This window comes from Protopterus annectens, chromosome 2.part0 (genome assembly GCF_019279795.1).
Source record: "Protopterus annectens isolate FY-2018-M chromosome 2.part0, PAN1.0, whole genome shotgun sequence".
Classification (NCBI taxonomy): Eukaryota; Metazoa; Chordata; order Ceratodontiformes; family Protopteridae; genus Protopterus; species Protopterus annectens.
In genome coordinates, this window is record NC_056728.1 from 705,518,724 (window position 1) to 705,538,723 (window position 20,000).

The 20,000-nt window shown below is 45.3% G+C and overlaps 1 protein-coding gene across 1 annotated transcript in view; it reads right to left on the minus strand.

Moving 5' to 3' along the window:
* Nucleotides 1-20,000, minus strand: part of NFKB1 (nuclear factor kappa B subunit 1) — a 772,892-nt gene that overhangs the window by 525,710 nt on the left and 227,182 nt on the right. The window contains exon 5 of the mRNA XM_044060344.1: nucleotides 13,435-13,593. Within this exon, the coding sequence (XP_043916279.1) occupies nucleotides 13,435-13,593 (159 nt within the window). The remainder of the gene's footprint in view (nucleotides 1-13,434; nucleotides 13,594-20,000) is intronic.

The following is a 20,000-nucleotide window of genomic DNA, read 5'->3' on the forward strand; positions in this document are numbered from 1 at the left end:
TCAAATAAGGAGGCTTCACAGAAAGAGCTTGAAGCTCCGAAACTCTTTTTGCAGAAGTGATGGCTACAAGGAATGCTGTTTTCCAGGACAAGAATTTGAGATCTACTGAAGCAGTGGGTTCAAAAGGTGGAGCAGTCAAGGCTTGAAGAACTAGTGAAAGATCCCATGGTGGTACGGCTTCTTTTATAGGGGGTCTAAGCAAAAAGGTGCCCTTGAGAAAGGTTTTACACAACTTGGCTGACATCAAAGGCCCTGTATCATGTCCCACATGGTAATGTGATATGGCTGCCAATTGCACTTTGACAGTTGAGCAACTAGCGCCTTCCTGAAAAAGTTCGGTTAGGAAGTCTAATATGGACGGAAGAGGAGCCGTAAAGGGATCTAGATTATGATGCTCCACCCAGATGGAGAAACGTTTCCATTTACTGCGGTACACTTTCCTGGTGGAGGGCTTATGCACTGCCACAAGGATGGCTTTGACTGGTGAAGAGATACTGGGAGTCCTAACTAGGAGTGGAACTGGAGCAACCAAGCTGTCAGCTTCAGGTTGTCCAGATTTGGGGTCGGTAAGTCTGACGTATGGGAGATTAGATCCGGACTGGGATCCAGAATCCAAGGAGGATTCAGTAGGTGAGACCACAGGTAAGGGAACCAAATTTGCCGAGGCCAGAATGGGGCAATGAGGATCATCCTGCTCCCCAACCGCGAGGCTTTCTGTAAGAGTTGCAGCATCAGGGGTAGAGGAGGATAGGCATAAAGTAGACCGGGTGGCCAAGCATGCACCAGAACATCTCTTGGAGTTTCCCCTGGAGGGGGAATCAGAGCGAAGAAATTGCTGCATTTGGTGTTTGAGGGAGAGGCAAAAAGATCGCAGCAGGGTTGCCCCCATATTGCGAATATCTGCTTTGCTACTAGTGGGTTGAGAGACCACTCGTACGGGGTAAGAAGGGTGCGACTGAGTTTGTCCGCTAGGATGTTGGTCCACCCCGGAATGTGCGTTGCAACCAGAAAGCGGTTGGTGGAGATCGCCCATTTCCACACTCTCATGGCTTCGCTGCATAGAGGGTAAGATCTGTGAATTGCAATCGTTCCTATGGGGAGGAGATTCTGAAGTGCTTGCAACGCGTACAGCACCGCTCTCATCTCCAGAACGTTGATATGCAGGGAGGTTTCTGTATCGTTCCACGTGCCTTGGACCGTCCTGCCTGAATAATGCACCCCCCACCCGAGGCGGGAGGCATCCGTGGTCACCGTGGCGAGAGGGGGAGAGGTGCAGAAGGGTCGGCCCGTATGGAGGTCCGAAGCATGGAGCCACCATAATAGAGCCCTCCTGCAAGCCTTGCTGATAGCAATGGGGTGGTGAAGAGGAAAGGACAGAAAGGACCATTGCACTAGAAGGGTCCATTGCAGTACCCGCATGTTCAGACGGGCGCATGGAAGGAGCGTTATCGCTGCCGCCATGGAGCCCAGTGCCCTCAGGACCAATTCCGCTGGTGGGGTCTCTGATTGGAGGATAGCCCGCACATGGAGTTGCAAATTCCGAAGTCTCTCGGACGTTAGAAAGGCTCGTAGCTCTCTGGTGTCTATTCTGGCTCCTATGAATTCTATGGCTTGTGTCAGGGCCAGAAGGTGCCTAACTGTGGGGCTAGGCGGAGAAAGAAATCTCTGGCTGAGCAAAGTAGATGCCTTGTTGGGGCGGTCAGGAGCCAGTCGTCCAGGTAAGGAAAGACCTGTATTCCCTGGAGTCTCAGGTGGGCCGCAATCACTGCTAATACCATGGTGAACACCCTGGGGGCTGTGGTGAGGCCAAAGGGAAGGACCCTGAACTGGTAGTGACTGGCTCCCAGCCAGAAGCGGAGGAACCACCTGGATCGTCTGTCCATTAGAATGTGGTAGTACGCATCCTTGAGGTCTATAAAGCACATCCAATCGTTCTCCCTTAGAGTGACCATTCGGAATTTTTCCTTGGTTACCGACAGGTTCAAGCGGGAAAGGTCTAGAATCGGTCTCAAGTCCCCCGTCTTTTTTGGCACCAAAAAGAACCTGGAGTAGAACCCTAATCCGAGCTGGTCTTGGGGGACGGGCTGGATGGCTCTTTTTCTTAGCAACTGCTGAATTTCTGCGGCTGCGGCCTCCCTCTGATCGGGTGGTACATCGGGGAGGTTCTTGAATTTGGGGACATGAAGTAATGGTATTTTGTACCCTCTGGATATAATTCGAAGCACCCAGCGGTCTGTTGTGATGGACTCCCATGCCGCTAGGTGCTCCGAGAAGTGCCCCCCGACTGCCTCCAGAGTGGAGCAGTCGGGCAACCCTTCAGGGCTGCTGCGTGGGCCGTTCAGAGAAAGGTTCTCTGGACCCAAAGTTTCTCGGAGCCCCTCTGCCCCTGGGGCGGCGTCCTCCCTGTCCTCCTCTGCCACGGAAGGACTGGTTGTCCAGAGCGGGTTGGGAATGTTGCGATTTCCGGAACCACATCTTCTTCTGACCCTTTTGGTTCTTCGAAAAGGACCGCTGGGGAGCTGAGAAGCGGACTCCGACGGCAGACAACGTCTTCCCATCCTTCTCGCTCTGGACAAGTGTCTTGCGAACCGTTTTGCCAAACAGGGCAGAACCATCAAAAGGGGCGTTCGCAAAAGACGCTTTAAAGGGCTCCGCAAAGTAACAATGACGGAGCCAGGCCTGACGTCTCATGACTAGGCCTGCCCCGCCAGCCCTAGCGGCTCCCTCGGTGGCATGGGACAATAGCCGCATAGAGGTATTTGAAATTGATCTCAGAGTGGCCATTCGGGTGGAGTACAATTGTTTGCCCTCCGCCGACATGGACTCAGGGTGGGAGGCAACGTATTCTTTGATAAGATCCCGCTGCATCCTGATGACATGTGCCATACAGTTCAGAGACCTTACCGAGAAGGTCACTGAACTAAAAACTTGCTTCCCTAAGTGGTCCATCGAGTGGGACTCCTTGCTCGGTGGATGGACTGAGGGGCTCTCCTGAACTAGTTCCCTCTTCGTGGCTGCCGCCATCAACATGGCATCTACGGGGGACCCTTGCTCCAGTGCGACCGGTCTGAGGGGAGACTTAGTATTCTGTCCGGGCGTTTTGGTATTGGCTCCACGGTGTCCGGATCCTTCCACGCCCTGGTGGTAATAAGGTCCACCAAGGGGTTGGCCGGAGAGGCACCCAAGAGGTAGATGGGCCTGCTTTGAATGCCTCCAGAAACACGGACTCGTCGGAAGACTTGGGGGCAGACCACCCACCTCTGATCCTCAGCATCTCCCTGATGTCTCCAAAGGAGACATCCTCAGGGGGTGATCTTGGGGAGCCTTCCCCTTCATCCAAGTCCGTGTCCTCAGTTAAGGACTAAGGGGAGTCCACGTGCCTCCTATTGCACTTATGCTTGCGGGGCACTTCCTCGGGGGGGGGCTGTCCGAGGAGGCCTCACCAGCAACATCCTGTTCCAATGGAACCATCTGGGACATTGAAGCAGGCTGTCCCTTTGGCCGGGTGATGGAAGCCTGGCCCAGCAGAGAGGGAGTGCAGGGTGGAGCCGAGACAAGGGCCGGGGGTCCGGATGCTCTCAACAGAGCCCTCTCCATTACATCGAAAGCCGAAGGGGAACCACTCTTTCTGGGCTCCGAGAGTCGGCTACCACTCGGATCCGGTGAAGGGATCGGAACCGGCGCTGAGACCATCGGATCTGAAGGACCAGTGCGCTCCGACCTGGATGGAGCCGAAGGCACACTGAATCCCTAAGATCCGAAGCTCAGGCCACGGCTCCGAGAGGTTGGATCCGACAGGCTCGAGGGCAGGGTCGGATCCAAAGTACCAAGTACTGTCGGCGCCGACCCACCCCCGGCTCCAATGCTGCTCGACTCCGAACGCTCCGAGCCCGGATCGGAGAAGGAGCAATAGGATGGAAAAAAGGTGTCGAGCTCACCCCGAAGGGGGGGGGGGGCAAGAGCACTCCCATCTGCAGCTGGGCCTGGATGAACCTTCGCATCATCCGGTCCAAGTCTGCATCAGACATACTGAAAGTCGATCTCGAAGAGGTCACCGAGGCAGGCCTGGAATGCCGCCTCGATGACCTCGATGGAGATCAGGCCTCCTCCTCCTCAGGCCCTGGGGAGAAACAAGGGGATCGGAGCCGAGGAGGAGGAGACCTAGAAGCAGTGGAGGAAGAAGCCCGCTTAGCTGGCGGGGCCGAAGCAGAGGCCTCGGACCGCCAGTGGTGCTTCTCCTCCATTCTCCCTCCTGGCCTCCCTGTCCTCCGGCGCTTTAGTGGGAGTTTGAGTCCCGGCCGAAGGAAGGGGGGCAGGAATGGCAGCAACCACAGCCTGTGGTAGAGCCACGGGAGCAGCGGAGGCCGGAGCCGAGTCCGGGGGTAAAAGTCCCGCCAAGACCAGCTTCAACCTTCGCTCTTTCAGTGCCCTGGGGTTGAACGCTGCACAAATGGTACAGCCTGAGGTGAGGTGTTCAACCCCAAGGCACCGAACGCACCGAGTGTGGCCATCAGCCGGGGAGAGCTTATGGCCACACTCGGTACATTTAGAAAAAATGGCTTTTGGGGCCTCAGCCATACTTAAAAGAAAAGGTAGTGTTACACAAACACACAGGCCCCAAAACACAACACACACACACACACACTCACTAACGGCCAGCAAAGGGAGGGAAAAAAACTAATTAAAATAAAAATATTTTTACACTACAGGGTACCTAACACTTACACACTTTATATTTTTGTAAAAAAAGAAGAAAGTTGACAGAAAAAACACACTTAACTGACAATTACTAGTCGAGCTCAAAGGAATCCAGCTATCCACAAGCGCGGCAAACTAGATCTGAGGTCATGGAGGGTTGGCAGGGGATTATGGGTGAGGGGAGGAGCTAGGAGCTCGGATCCATTAGCTTGAAACAAGTTGTCAGCTCGGATCAGATATCAGATCCAAGACCCACAGGTTGCTGACAAATGAACTCCCTACTTCAGATTAAACATTACAAAAATGCTTAAGATGGGAGTGATAGAAAAGCAAGCTGAACAGCTCCACAGTGTGAGTCCCAAACCTTGATGGAGCAGTAATGATTTTAGGAAGCTGAACAGTGTATAAAATTTTGACAGCTACTCAGTGCCTTGGGTAGATGAACTAACAGAGATGTTGGAGAAGGTATGATTTGTGATGGCATTACACATATGAAAGGGGTACTGGTGAATCCTTGCAACAGCTGAAGCCAAGGAAAAAGCAGACTTTTCAACTTCTGGGTGCTTATTCTAGCATACTGTCCTTTCTTTTGGGCTACATGGTGCCCCTCCGACCTTTCAAAGATTAATGGCTATATCCCAAAACTCAGTGTTAAATATGATGCCACCTAACTAGACAATGTCATAACAAACTCTGAGGACTGGGACTCCCATCTAGCCAAGCTAGTGAATGTGTTAGACTGTCTGACACAAGCCAGGTTAACAGTCAATGTCTTCAGCAGTAAGTTAGGTGTAAGATAGGTAAAATACTTAGGATATGTAATAGGAAGGGAAACTGTAAGGAGAAGACATTCCATGATAAACCTGAAGAGCACAATGGTGTCTTAATGCACGGCAAGTCTGTGTCTGTAACAATGGTTTTAGAGAATACAATGCAGCAAAGGAGAAGACATTCCATGATAAACCTGAAGAAGGCTGTACATCTTTTATTAGGAGTCTGTAAAGAAGGAAGCCAGTTGAAAGCACGTTTAGACTTAATTAAATTTGGCGTGAGACACTGCTTTTCATTTTTTCTTTATGGGACTAACAAAATGGTCCTTTATTTAGTTTTTGTTGCTTTACCAGTACACACAGCAAGGGTTTCCACTATTATTTTCTTCTTTCTGTTCATTAAACCTTCATCATTTTAAAGGCTGGTGGTATTTGCTGCATTACAGAGCATTGGACATGTAACGTGTGTGTGTGTGTATGTAAAAATGATCAAATTTACAAATCCATCGATTTCAAACAGTATTTCTCCTTCCCCTAAATGGGTGCATCCCAAGGTCTATATTATATTATCGACAGCTCACAATATCAACTCTGGAATGTTCGACACCAAAATGTCGAACCACTAAAATAGCGAATGGCCATATAACCGATTTCTTTCCAACCAAAAGAAATCGGTTGGCCTTTCTGACACCTGCCCTTTCCCTGAGTGTAGTGCGGTCTCGGAGTTAGAATATTTAGTTAGGGGGGTTGTGGGAGGCACAGCCCCCACTTAAATATAGTTGTTTATGTGTGCTGTTGTTGTTTGGCCAGCCGATTTCTTGTTGTTTGGCCAACCAATTTCTTTCCATTGGAAAGAAATCAGTTATATGGCCATTTGCTATTTTAGTAGTTTGTCATTTTGGTGTCAAACATTTCAGAGCCAACATTGTGAGATGTCGACAATATAATATAGACCCGCATCCCAAAGGATTGTTATTTAGAGTGAAAGAAGCTCAAACCTATTGTATTTTCAGTGATCTCTAATTGGCAGAAGCCCACTGAGATGGATATCCATGTCTTTGGGTGATTAAAGAAATTATTTTTCATCTCTTAAGGCTGGAGTTGAGAAAAATCCAGGATTTCTAATACAGCATGAATGTTTTCCTTCATAGCCCATCTGAAAAATGATGGGCCCTAAAAGGGACAGCCAGGGCTAAAACCCACTGCTGTTACTGTCACCTTGGCTGACATAAAATCCTGTGTTTAGAAAACAGATTATTCTATGTGCAAGTAATGTATCATTCCTTTTTAGATGTGTAGTTTATATTTCCATATCTGACAGGTTGTAAATCAGTTCCCATAGTCACTTAACTGTAGCTTACATATCACTGTCAAACCTTACCTGGTATGGTAGTATAAACAGTGTGTTCCTGATCATATTATTTACACCCTCCAAAAGAGAAGAGCTGCAGCTAAATATGCTATCTGATAGAGACTCCTGTTAACTCAGCCACTGAGGATGCACAAGCCAGTGCATTTCTTTGTGCTGGTCCCAAGCCCGAATAAATGGGGAGGGTTGCTTCAGGAAGGGCATCCAGTGTAAAACTTGGCCAAATTATTCATGCGGACACCAGTAAATATTTACTTACCAGACTGGTCGTGGCCCAGGTTAACAACGACCACCACCAGCACTGTTAGCCAACAGGGTGCTGGCGGAAATTGGGCTACTGTTGGCCAAAGGAGGAGAGGAGGTAGAAGGCATGGCCGAAGGCAGGAAGAGAGGAGAAAGGCTAGGACTGTGGTAGTGAGGGTCGGAACTTTGAATGTTGGCAGTATGACTGGTACAGGGAGAGAGTTAGCTGATATGATGGAGAGAAGGAAGGTTGGTATATTGTGTGTGCAAGAGACCAGATGGAAGGGGTGTAAGGCTAGGTGTATCGGAGGTGGGTTCAAATTGTTTTATCATGGTGTGGATGGGAGGAGAAATGGCGTAGGAGTTATCCTGAAGGAACAGTATGTTAAGTGTGTTTTGGAGGTGAAAAGAGTGTCAGATAGAGTGATGTTTATGAAGCTGGAAATTGATGGTGTAATGATAAATGTTGTTAGTGCATATGCTCCACAAGTTGGGTGTGCGATGGACGAGAAAGAAAAATTCTGGAGTGAGTTGGATGAAGTCGTGATGACTGTACTGAAGGGTGAGACAGTGGTGATTGGAGCAGATTTCAATGGGCATGTTGGTGAAGGGAACAGAGGGATGTGGAAGTGATGGGTAGGTATGGTGTTAAACAAAGGAATGTAGAAGATCAGATGGTAGTGGATTTTGCGAAAAGGATGGACATGGCTGTGGTGAATACTTACTTTAACAAGAGGGAGGAGCATTGGGTGACATACAAGAGTGGAGGAAGATGCACACAGGTGGATTATATCTTATGTAGGAGGGCCAGTTTGAAGGAGATTGGAAACTGTAAAGTGGTGACCTGGGAAAGTGTAGTTAGGCAGCATAGGATGGTGGTTTGTAAGATGACGGCGATCAAGAAGAGGAGGAGGAGTGTGAGGGCAGCATCAAGAATCAAATGGTGAAAACTGAAAAAGGGTAATTGTGAGGTGGAGTTCAGGGAAGAGTTAAAACAGGCACTGGGAGGCAGGGAAGAGTTACCAAATAGCTGGGTAACTACAGCAGAGCTAATAAGGCAGATGGCTAGAAAGGTGCTTGGTATAACATCTGGACAGAGAAAGGACGACAAGGAGACATGGTGGTGGAATGAGGAAGTACAGGAGAATATACAGAGAACGAGGTTGGCAAAGAAGAAGTGGGACTGTCAGAGAGATGAAGAAAATAGACAGGAGTATAAGGAGATGTGGTGCATGGCAAAGAGACAGGTGGCGAAGACTAAGGATAAGGCATATGAAGAGTTTTATGAAAGGTTGGACACTAAGGAGGGAGAAAAGGACCTGTACCAATTGGCTAGACAGAGGGACCGAGCTACGAAAGATGTGCAGCAGGTAAAGGTGATAAAGGATAATGAGGGAAACATGCTTACAAGCGAGGAGAGTGTCTTGAGCAGATGGAAAGAGTACTTTGAGGGGTTGATGAATGAAGAGAATGAGAGGGAGAGAAGGTTGGATGATGTGGGGATAGTGAATCATGAAGTGCAATGGAATAGCAAGGAGGAAGTAAGGATAGCTATGAAGAGGATGAAGAATGGAAAGGCTGTTGGTCCAGATGACATACCTGTGGAAGCATGGAGGTGTTTAGGTGAAATGGCAGTGGAGTTTTTAACCAGATTGTTTAATGAAATTTTGGAAAGTGAGAGGATGCCTGAGGAATGGAGAAAAAGTATTTTGGTACCGATTTTTAAGAATAAGGGTGATGTGCAGAGCTGTAGTATCTACAGAGGGATTAAATTGATCAGTCACAGCATGAAGTTATGGGAAAGAGTAGTGGAAGCTAGGTTAAGAAGGGACATGATGATTAGTAATCAGCAGTATGGTTTCATGCCAGGAAAGGGCACTATAAATGCACTGTTTGCTTTGAGAGTGTTGATGGAGAAGTACAGAGAAGGTCAGAAGGAGATGCATTGTGTTTTTGTAGACTTAGAGAAAGCATACGACAGGGTGCCTAGAGAGGAGTTGTGGTATTGTATGAGGAAGTTGGGAGTGGCAGAGAAGTATGTAAGAGTGGTACAGGATATGTATGAGGGAAGTGTGACAGCAGTGAGGTCTGCGGTGGGAGTGATGGATGCATTTAAGGTGGAATTACATCAAGGATCAGCTCTGAGCCCTTTCTTATTTGCAATGGTGATGGACAGGTTGACAGACGAGATCAGACAGGAGTCCTCGTGGACTATGATGTTTGCAGATGACACTGTGTTCTGTAGTGAGAGTAGGGAACAGGTGGAGGAGACCCTGGAGAGATGGAGATATGTTCTAGAGAGAAGAGAAATGAAGGTCAGCAGGACTAAGACAGAATATATGTGTGTGAATGAGAGGGAGGATAGAGGAATGGTAAGGATGCAAGGAGTAGAGGTGGCGAAGGTGGATGAGTTTAAATACTTGGGATCAATATTTAAGAGTAATGGTGAGTGTGGAAGAGAGGCAAAGAAGAGAGTACAGGCTGGATGGAGTGGGTGGAGAAGAGTGTCAGGAGTGATTTGTGACAGACAAGTACCAGTAAGAGTGAAAGGGAAGGTCTACAAGAGGGTAGTGAGACCAGCTATGTTATACGGTTTGGAGACAGTGCCATTGACAAAAAGGCAGGAGTTAGAGTTGGATGTAGCAGAGTTAAAGATGTTAAGATTTGCACTGGGTGTGACGAGGGTGGACAGGATTAGGAATAAGTATATTAGAGGGTCAGCCCAGGTTGGAAGGTTTGGAGACAACGCCAGAGAGGTAAGATTACGTTGGTTTGGGCATGTGCTGAGGAGAGATGCGGAGTATATTGGGAAAAAGATGCTAAGGATGAAGCTACCAGGTAACAGGAAAAGAGGAAGGCCTAAGATAAGGTTTATGGATGTGGTGAGAGAGGACATGCAGGTGGTTGGTGTGACAGAGCAAGATGCAGAGGACAGGAGGAAATGGAAACAGATGATCCACTGTGACGACCCCTAACGGGAACAGCAGAAAGATGATGATGATGATGATGATGACAGAGATTCCTGTTGTCACAGTTATGCCTGCCATACCGAAGGCACAGTAGAATGTCTAAGTCATGTTAGTGAATGGTTTTGTGACACACTCAGATGCTGTTCCAATGCTCATAAATAATGAAATTCTTCAAAAGAGCTTGTCTGAGCAGCAAATATTCAAAAAACAATATGTATCCAGCATACTCCAAGGCACTGGATGACAAGGTTGAAAACAGTGAATTTTTCCCAGTCTATCTACAGCCACAATCAATGCATGTGGGTTTGGAAAAATGAACTATGGCTCAAGGCTTCTTTTCTTGGACAGCTTAAACCCAGTGCTAAAATATGGTGGTTGGCATAAAGGTTAGGGTACTCACCTTACAGAAACAAGGTGCAGGGTTTGTTTCTCACATACGCTAATTGTCTAGACTTAAAATGGCCCACAAGGGCAGTTGGCCTAGTACTAATCCATGAACCTATGAACCTATAAAACAGAACTTTCAGATAAATATTTTATACCTTCAAGAGGTGATTATATCCAGCCTGCTTTTGGAATCAAAGGATGAGTGTCAGGTAGACGAAAGGATGTGTGTCAGGTAACCCTCTGGTCATCTTAATCTTAAAAGGCTCCGTAAATGACCATGTCTCAGGGAATATGTTAAATATTTCCACCAATTATTGAAGCATTCCAGTAGGTCTTGCAGGTTAATTCATGGCTTTTTGGATCATATGGAGTACTTCTCCACAGGACATCCAGACCTGCACCTAAGTAGTGAAAATGCCTAGTTAACACTGTCCCGGAACTTGAAGAATGAATGAAATGGGAATAATCGATAAGGGGAGAGACTGCAATGAAAAAACAGGTGAAAGAAATAGGTAAAGAGATGTTCAGCATTGTTTTTCCAGGAATCTTTCATTTGAACCATCAATGCTGTTCATTAAAAAGGTAGAGTGAGTATGCATGTATATTGTCAAAGTGTGTGTGTGTGTGTGTGTGTGTGTGTGTGTGTGTGTGTGTGTGTGTATCTCTCTTCTCTTGCTTTCCATGACAGTTCCAGAGAGTTGCGTGTAAGTATAAGTTGTGTAAAATCAATTGTGCAGTCTGGCTCAGTGACATCCAAGGCCCTGTAGGGTCTCTGTTTGAGAAGCCTGAATTGCTAAGGTCCTCAGGCACATAAACTGCATGACAGAAATACATATCCTCTATGACTAATACGTATGATCTCCAAAGATTACACTTCTAGTCAAAATTAGCATTTGAAAAGACAAACCGTGAAAAAGGAATCTCACTTATTATGTTCTGCATTTAAGCCTATCACCCCAAATGAGCCAACAGGTCACAATCTTGCAGGAAGCCAAGATGAGAAACACTTTGAATGGGTCAGACAAGACAATACTCTGAGCCTTATATCTGACAGCCTAGCTAACTCAGACAAGCCAGGCAAGTAGGACAAGTTATAACAACAATTTGGCTGAGTTGCAAGCAACTGATTCTTCCCAGTCAACAATGGAAACATTAACACCACATTAAATGGCATCAGCTCATGCTGTTTGTGGGCAGGCACTGGTGCATGAAACACCAATGGTTGTCTTACCAATTCCTATGTGCCCATTGCAATAGATGGGCCCAGGGTAGGTTAGTATGAGACTTGGTTCTCATCTGTGTTGGGTCCAGCTTCATGAAAAAGGAAGCATGTTAATTTGTTTGATGGGTCCTGAAAAATGTTTCTGCCTCCACTAATAAACTTTAATGGTCCAGATGTAAAAACAGATGACAGCTAATATAGTTGCCCAGACTGCTGTTTATTACAGATTTATGTTTTTTAAGACCCTCACACAATTTTCCTTACTATGGGTATGGGCTTCTCTGTAACCTTAACCTTGGCAAATGGTTATGGAAATACATGTTTTGATTAGGGGTGTTCTGAATCTTCACCCAAGAACTTGAAAACATGAAAAGTTTCTAATTCAGTAAAGATATAAGATGATCAACTTAGCCCATTAAGTTTCCTTATTCTCATTCTCGGCTCCAATCTGTGGAAAGACGAAGAGCTAATAAATATGAAGGGAAAAAAGCTGGACTGTTTTTCTTTTTCCCCATATTTAGACAGATAGTCTCCATCAGAAAGCTTTGCAGAAGTTTAGCATGTCTTCATCTTACAGTAAGATTCATCATGAAGTAGAATGGTCAGTCACCTATAGAATGATCATGACCAAGACAAAGAAATGACAATGTATATACTTCTCTGAGGGATTTACCAACCAAAAGGATACCCTGTAGATTGTACAGTGTGGGGTATATGAGGATTCAACCCAAAGACCACCATGTGCTGAACTTAAGAACAACTGTTTCATTCGCAGAGCAGAAAAAAAATACAAATAATTAAATAAATTTTACATATGTCAGAGTACAGTGACTGAAGTGCATGAAGCATCACTTCATCCAATTAATAACTCATAAATGGGCAGCGCAGTGGTGCAGCAGTTAATGCTTTCTCCTCACAGCAAGAGGTTCTCAGGTCTGATTCTCAACTGGGGTGCCATCTGTGTGGAGGCTGCATGTTCTTCCTGCAAGAGGTACTCTGGTTTCCTCCCACATTCCAAAGACTTGCATCTGGAGTGTTTCTCCGGGCATCCACTGAAAATAGTCTCTGTCCTAGTCGGACTTCCAAGGTCAACAAAATGTTAAAACTAACTAAATAAATAAATGACATCAGAGTGCAAGACAGCCAAAATAAGATAACTGAAATCTCTGAAAAGCAGCAGAATTATATGGATCAGTTAATTTCTATAATAGGTATATACTGTAACAGCTAATTAAGATTTGGTATCTATACATCAGATAAGGGTAAATATAACACAGAATAAACTTTTAAACAAGAACATTGAGGTAGACGTAGGCCACAGCAGGACTAAATGGTACAAAATCACATACAGATGCTAAGCAAAAGTCTTGAAAGTACTAACAACTATACCAGATGTAAGCCATGTTTTTATACTGTGCTTTATTTTTATCAAGTTTCATACAAAAGCATAGGAAGCTATTACAAAGGAAATATCACTGAATCAAATGTTAAAAAGTTTATATTAATAATAATCTCAAAATGGTGTTAAGCTTCCTCAACCAGTCTGAGTCTGTAACAATTGTGATCAGTGTACAGTCTGCTACATTATTTGAAACAGGCTTTTAGTGGGCTTTTGTAAAATTTTTATAAGATCCATTTTTTTTCCTAATCTTGCCCATAAATGCTACGAAAGGGCATAACTAACCTACAGTCCTTGTCTTTCTATACAGTGTTAATTCTCTTAAAAGGAACACAGCCTCTCATTACTTTCTGATTACAAATCAATTCAGTACTTACTGCTGTCATAAATTGGCACTGATATAACTGGTTCAAGTCTTCGTGTGAAGCTGCCATTGCTGTCCGGTAGGAATGCTGTAAACATGAGTCGCACAACACTAAGGTCCACCTCTCTAGCCTGCTGTATCGCAGCTTGTCGAATGAGATCTTTTTCTCGCTCTGTAATAAAAACCACCACATTTACACATGGGACAAAATGGACTAGAAGGCATTTTAACTACCGAAATCTAAATATAGTTAAAACCACCAAAGCAATGGTCTCAATCACAAAAGAATGAAATAGGCATTATTAAAACTCATTACAACAGTAATAATAAGAGGTCTGATGAATGTCTTTTTGACACTATTTACTTCAAAAGGCTTTGTCTGAAAACTTTAGAAACTTCAATGAGCTTTCTCTTGCTAAGGAAAAAACTGTAAAACACATGTAAATAATTGTGAGTAACTTTGGTTGGTGGTCTTATGAACAAAATCACTTTGCCTCTCCATTACAAATGTTAATTCGTTACTAGTTGAAGAGGTCTTGAAGTGATCAACACTGTTTTTTACACAAAGGCTCAAAATTCAGTTTAGCTATAATATGGTCATTATTTACTTTTATGCAAAAGCCAAGTATGTTATGGCTACAGTTCTGCTAAATAAATGTGACAAATATATATCTGTACAGAAGAAGATCATTATAACGCAGAGATTTACTACCATTCAGTTTGGCAGAACAAACTGAAGACCTCTAAAACACAGGCTGGATAGCAAACACATCCACTGACAACTCAGTTATTCAAATTAGGGAAAATTTATGGTTTATGCCATCCCTGAAGGCCAGCAAAACTGATTAAATGACTTACACAAAGCTTATCCCAGTGAAATGGTGTAAACTACTGAACTGTTTACATTTTATTGGGATAGAGATAAAGAGGTAAAGTTTGGTACTACATGGAAAGAAAAGCACAGTTATTATAAAAAACAGTGACGAGTAAGGAAAATAATTGCAAAACCACAAAGCACTCACGAACAATTCTTGTTATACCACAAAGAAGGACTCCGCAGCAACTTGTAGAAAAATTTAATCCAGTAAGATGTGGGGTTACATCCAACAACACAAGATACACACAAATACTGGTTTTCTTGTTCCTCTTAGCCACCAAGTATTGAACAGCCTTTTACAGAGTAAATTATTCATTGCACTAACAGTCTCCTCCCTTAATTGGCAACTACAACTTTCTATAAATTAATTCATCCAATTATTCAATCAACCACAACCACTCTTTTTAAAAAACGCACATATGCACACACACACACATACACACACACACATACATCCATGAGACACACACACACTACAGAGAGAGAGAGACAAAGACAGGCAAGACAAAGACAAGGCAGGCAGGCAAGACAGACAAGACAGGCAGGCAGACAAGACACAAAGACAAAGACACAGAGACAAGAGGCAGACAAAGAGACAAGAGGCACACAGACACAAGACAGCAGGCACAAAAAGACACACAGGCAGGCAGGAGGAGGAAAAAGAGACAGACAAGAGAGAAAGAGGAGGAGGACAAAGAGACAGACAGAGACAGACAGGAGGAAAGAGACAGAGAGAGAGAGGAGGAAAGACAGGAAAGAGAGAGAGAGAGGCAGGAAAGAGAGAGCACACAGGAAAAGAGAGAAAACACAGGAAAGAGAGGCAGGAAAAAGGAGAGAGGAAAAGAGGAGGAAAGAGAGGAGAGAGAGAGAGAGAGAGAAAGAGAGGAGAGGAAAGAGAGAGAGAGAGAGAGAGAGAGAGAGAAGAGAGGAGAGAGAGAGAGAGAGAGAGAGAGAAAGAGAGAGAGAGAAGAGAGAGAGAGAGAGAGAGGAAAGAGGAAAGAGGAGAGAGGAAAGAGAGAGAGAGAGAGAGAGAGAGAGAGAGAGAGAGAAAGAGAGAGAGAGGAGAGAGAGAGAGAGAGAGAGAGAGAGAGAGAGAGAGAGAGAGAGAGAGAGAAGAGAGAGGAGGATATATGGAGAGAGAGAGAGAGAGAGAGAGAGAGAGAGAGAGAGAGAGAGAGAGAGGATACAGAGAAAGAGTATATATATATACAGAGAGAGAGGAAATGAGACAGGAGGAAAGGTGGAAGGAAAGAAGGAATGGAGGAATGGAATGGATGACATGGATGAAAGGAATGGATGGAGGGGATGGAGGAAACGGAGTGGAGAATGAAAGGGAAAGGAGGAATGGAGGACAGGAGCAGTGGATGGAGGTGGATGAAAGTGGAAGCTCCCCTGATCTAGATGTGAATCCATTCATGATTAGGGTGGCTATATAAAAATGTTTTTCTAACCACTTTGGCCAATGCGTGGTTGTCAAATGAGAGATTGTTATCAACTTCTGGGTCCCCAGGTCCCTAATTACTTCTTCTTGTACTTAATGGATTACCACCTATGTGGTAATTCTTAGGCACTTTGTTTTGCCAAAGGGGATGACTATACACTTTTTGGCATTTAGCTTGAGGCCATGGCTCTGGCACCAGTTGTCTGTTTCTATGAGGCCCTTGGAGGATGCTTGTGTCGGCTGGAGAGTCGATTATGGCACCCAGTTTGCAGTCATCTGCGAACTTGGTCAGCCACAGTCCTTCCGTTGGCCTGTACCGGTGAAATATATACCTAACAAGAGAGGTCCCAGACTGAGCCTTGTGGGACACCACTTGTAACTGGTTTGGAGTCTGACATGGCTCCAGCAATTCTAACCATGTGGGTTCTGTCCTTGAGCCAGTTTGGTAAATCCATCTAGTGACATAGGGTTTATATTTAAGCTGGTGAGCTTATCTATAATGCCCGAGTGGGTATTGTATCGGTTAGCTTATAAGCAGGTCCAGGTAGGCTGTGTGGACCACCTTCCCCTCGGCCAATGGCCTTGGTGACTGTTTCAAAGAAATCAACCAGGTTTAAGAGGCAGGATCTGCCCTTAACAAAGCCGTCAAACTGGTAGGATCCAGTGTCTGTAGGTCCCAATATCTTTATTTATGAGGTCCATGATGATCCTTTCCATAGCTTTGCAGACTTTCAAGCTAGTCAGTGGGCTTATGGGGCATAGTTTCCAGTGATCCGCTTGAGGCACCACCTTTTATGGAGAGGGACCACTGTTGCTGCATACGCCACTCTTGGGCACATATCCTGTAGTAAGGCTGAGATTGAACAGTAGTTTTATGTTTGGGTTTAGCTCTTCTTGAGTTCATGTAGGACGCAGCCCGGGACACCGCCTGGTCCCATTGATGCTGTGTTTTTTGCTTTGGAGAGGGCGTGCCTCTACCTGAGCATCTGAGATGTCAGGGGGCAGCACTCTGCTGGGATAGATATTTGCCCTTTGGTGGGGAGGGGAGAAGTTTGCGCTGAACCTGTCAGCTACGATGTTGGCAATGTCTGTGGGTTCGGTGTATTTTTTGTCTTTTTCGACTAATTCTGAGCATATCTGGGAATTACCACCCAGGTTCCTAACACTGCCTTAACTAAAGAAAGTCTTGTGATTATACTTAGTGTTCTGTGCAATTTTTCTCAAGCTGGCCTTAGATAATTTTATGAGTGCCCATAGTCTTCTGCAAATACTGATCAGTGATGCCTTCCCTTTTTGGGATTTTGCTCTATCATATAGCAGCTTCCTCCTACTATTGTATAGTTTGTTTATGGCTGGGGTCCACCAGAGACTGGACGCCTGCCTTTGGAGGATTGGGTCTTGGTTTTTATTTGCCCAGATCGATGATCCATGCATTCCTGAAGGTGTTCATAGAATGAGTTTATAAAGGATTCTGCAGTCCTGGGCAGTACTTTCCACAGGTCTCGGGGCTTTGAAGGATTCCCACCTCAGTTTGGAGGAGTGTGAAATTAGCTTTAGAGAAGTTTTTCACCGTTTTTTCTGGGCAGGTGGGGTTTAGGGATGAATATCCAGTGAGATTAGTTTATGGTCTGATCTTACCAGTGAGGGTTGCACTTCTGGTCTGGGAGCATAGAGTCCCATGTTGGTGATGATCAGGTCCAGTATGTTTTCTTCCCTCTTGTGGAGTGGTAAACAAGTTGTTCCATAGCATTTGAGTTTATAAATTTGTGGAATCTTTGGGCTAGGTGTTGGAGCCAGAGTAATGTCTCCCAGTCTATGTTTGGGTAGCGAAGTCACCCAATATAATGGTGTTTGGAGAGACCTTCATATTTTCCAGTGTTCTCAGGAAGGCCGCAGTGGGGTTCCTGGGTTTGGGAGGAGTGGTCTGTAGCAGGCTATAAAGTGGAAAGACAGTTTACCCACTGTTAGTTGCACATGGATAGTCTCCTGATGCTTCGTGCTTTGCCACCAACCTGGAGGTGTGGGTATCTTTGATGAATATCGATATCCCCTCCTTTTGTGGTTCGGGTCCAAGTTTTAAAGGGTTTAAAAAGCATGGTATGAGGTATAACCTGTAGTGCTGGGGTGCTCGGAGCCCTGAACCAGGTTTCTGTTACTGCACAGATATCGATGTTCTCCATGCTAAGGAGAGTTTCGAAAATGCATCTTGAGGTGTTTAGACTTCTGGCATTGAGTAGCATTACTCTTAGTTTCTTATCCCTTGTGATACCTATGGAGGTGGGTTTGTTCTTTGAGCCTTGCCTAAAAAGGCACTATGGGGTAGCAAGAGCCTTTGCCAATATCCGGAAAGCCCAGGGTGACAGGTGCAAGCCATCCCTAGCGAAGCATCGTGGCTTGTCGAGCATATCATCCCAAGCTGACAGGCATTGATCCCCTTTGAATGACACCAGTACTTAAGCCAATTGTTGAAATTGATCATCTTGTCTTCATATTGTGGCATCATTCTTGGTGAGGGTAAGATGCTACTCAAGGTCAGGGTCATACTGCCTGGGCTACATGCTCAGAGAGAGCCCTTTATGTCTCTTTTCATGTAGTCCAGGGAGGTATGCCTCAGGTCATTCACACCAGCATGGACAATGACTGAGTCATATTTGTACTTGCCTTGGAGTGACCTGGAGTGCTTGTGTTATGTGGTGGATCCTAGCACTTCGACAGGCTGCTCACCGTGACCCTCTCCTTGTTCAGCCTGGTGAGCGGGACGCCAGTGTGCCTGATTTATAGAGTCACCTATTACAAGTGTATCAGGTGTGTTGTTTAGTCTTAAGGGCTGTGACTGTTCGGGCACACTGGCTTTGTGAGATATGTGTTGCACGTGGTTTTTTTTTGGGGTAGCGGTTGCTTGGGTGTCTGCTTTGGAGGTCTCTGCTGCTTAGGCAGATCTTTATTTAGAGCCTCTGAGTATGTTTTTGTGTGATTATGTGTTTGGTTTGCTGTCATGGGTAGGTCTATGTGAGACTGGAATTGTAGTGAGTGTGGTTTCCTTCTCCTCCTGACTGGTTATGCCAGTACTGAGTTGAGAGAGCTTAGCCTCCAGTTTGGCTATATGGTTGCATCTCTCACATGTATTGGAATTTGTTGGGAGGAGGAGAGGGTTGTCTGTGTACATGAGGCAGTTGTAACATTGCCTCAAGATTCCCAGATTCACCAGCTGGACCGGAGAGGAGATTGACAACTGACCTTTGGACATGCTAGAATAATATTGGGAATTCCTTAATAATTGAAAACAAGGGCCAGTGGGGAGTGAGGGTGTAGTGCTTTTTAATTTTTAGTGCTGACTTATATAATTGCTTTAGTGAGCAAGTGCCAGGTAACTTAAGTGCAATGTTACAGGTAACTTAAATGCAAAAACGACAAACAGTAACTTTCTTTCAAGTGAAACAAGGAAATAAGTACAGTAAGCAATGCAGATATCACTAGTGATCCACAGAAGCGGCCGGAGAAGCCATCAGAGATAGGTGGAATTAGCATTCCAGGAAATAACACAAGCAAACAAACAACAAGCATATAAACAAAGCTAGATTCAGCAGGCCTGATCTAGTCTATGCTCCAGCCAACAAGGTGTACCAATTTCAGTAAGATACAGTTCAAATCTCCCCGCACTATAACTTTTTAACCAGAACTTCCCAGCTCAGAAGGGCAGAGTCCAGCCTCTTCTCCCACAAGAGTGCAGACCAGACAACTAACCTTCTTATCGTAAAATAACTGGCCTGAAGCTCAAGTGCTTCAAACCAGAACTAATACACTTTAAGAATAACAGCAGACACTGGGCTCTCAATCAGCAGTTCCCAACTTAGAAGGATGAACGCTACCCCTGTCCTGCCACCACAGTGCATGCCACAAACCTTGCTAATGTAAACAACTGTGGTCTGAAGCCCAAGTGCTTAATCCAAAGGACTTAGAATGATAGCTACACTTTAATCAAGTTACTACCAAAACACAGTAAATTACAGTTGAATACTTTAGGGAGAATGGCTGATTAGTGCTCAAGTTACACTCAATAAAGCTAGATCCAGCAGGCCCTAATCCAGTCTAATATGCCACAGCAAACAAGGCACACCAATCCCAGTAAGAAGCAGTTCAGATATGCATGCACTACAAGCCTTTAACCAGGAATTCCTAGCTCAGAAGGGCAGAGACCAGCCTCCTCCCACAAGAGTGCAGACCACGAACCCTCTTAATGTAAAATAACTGGCCTGAAAGC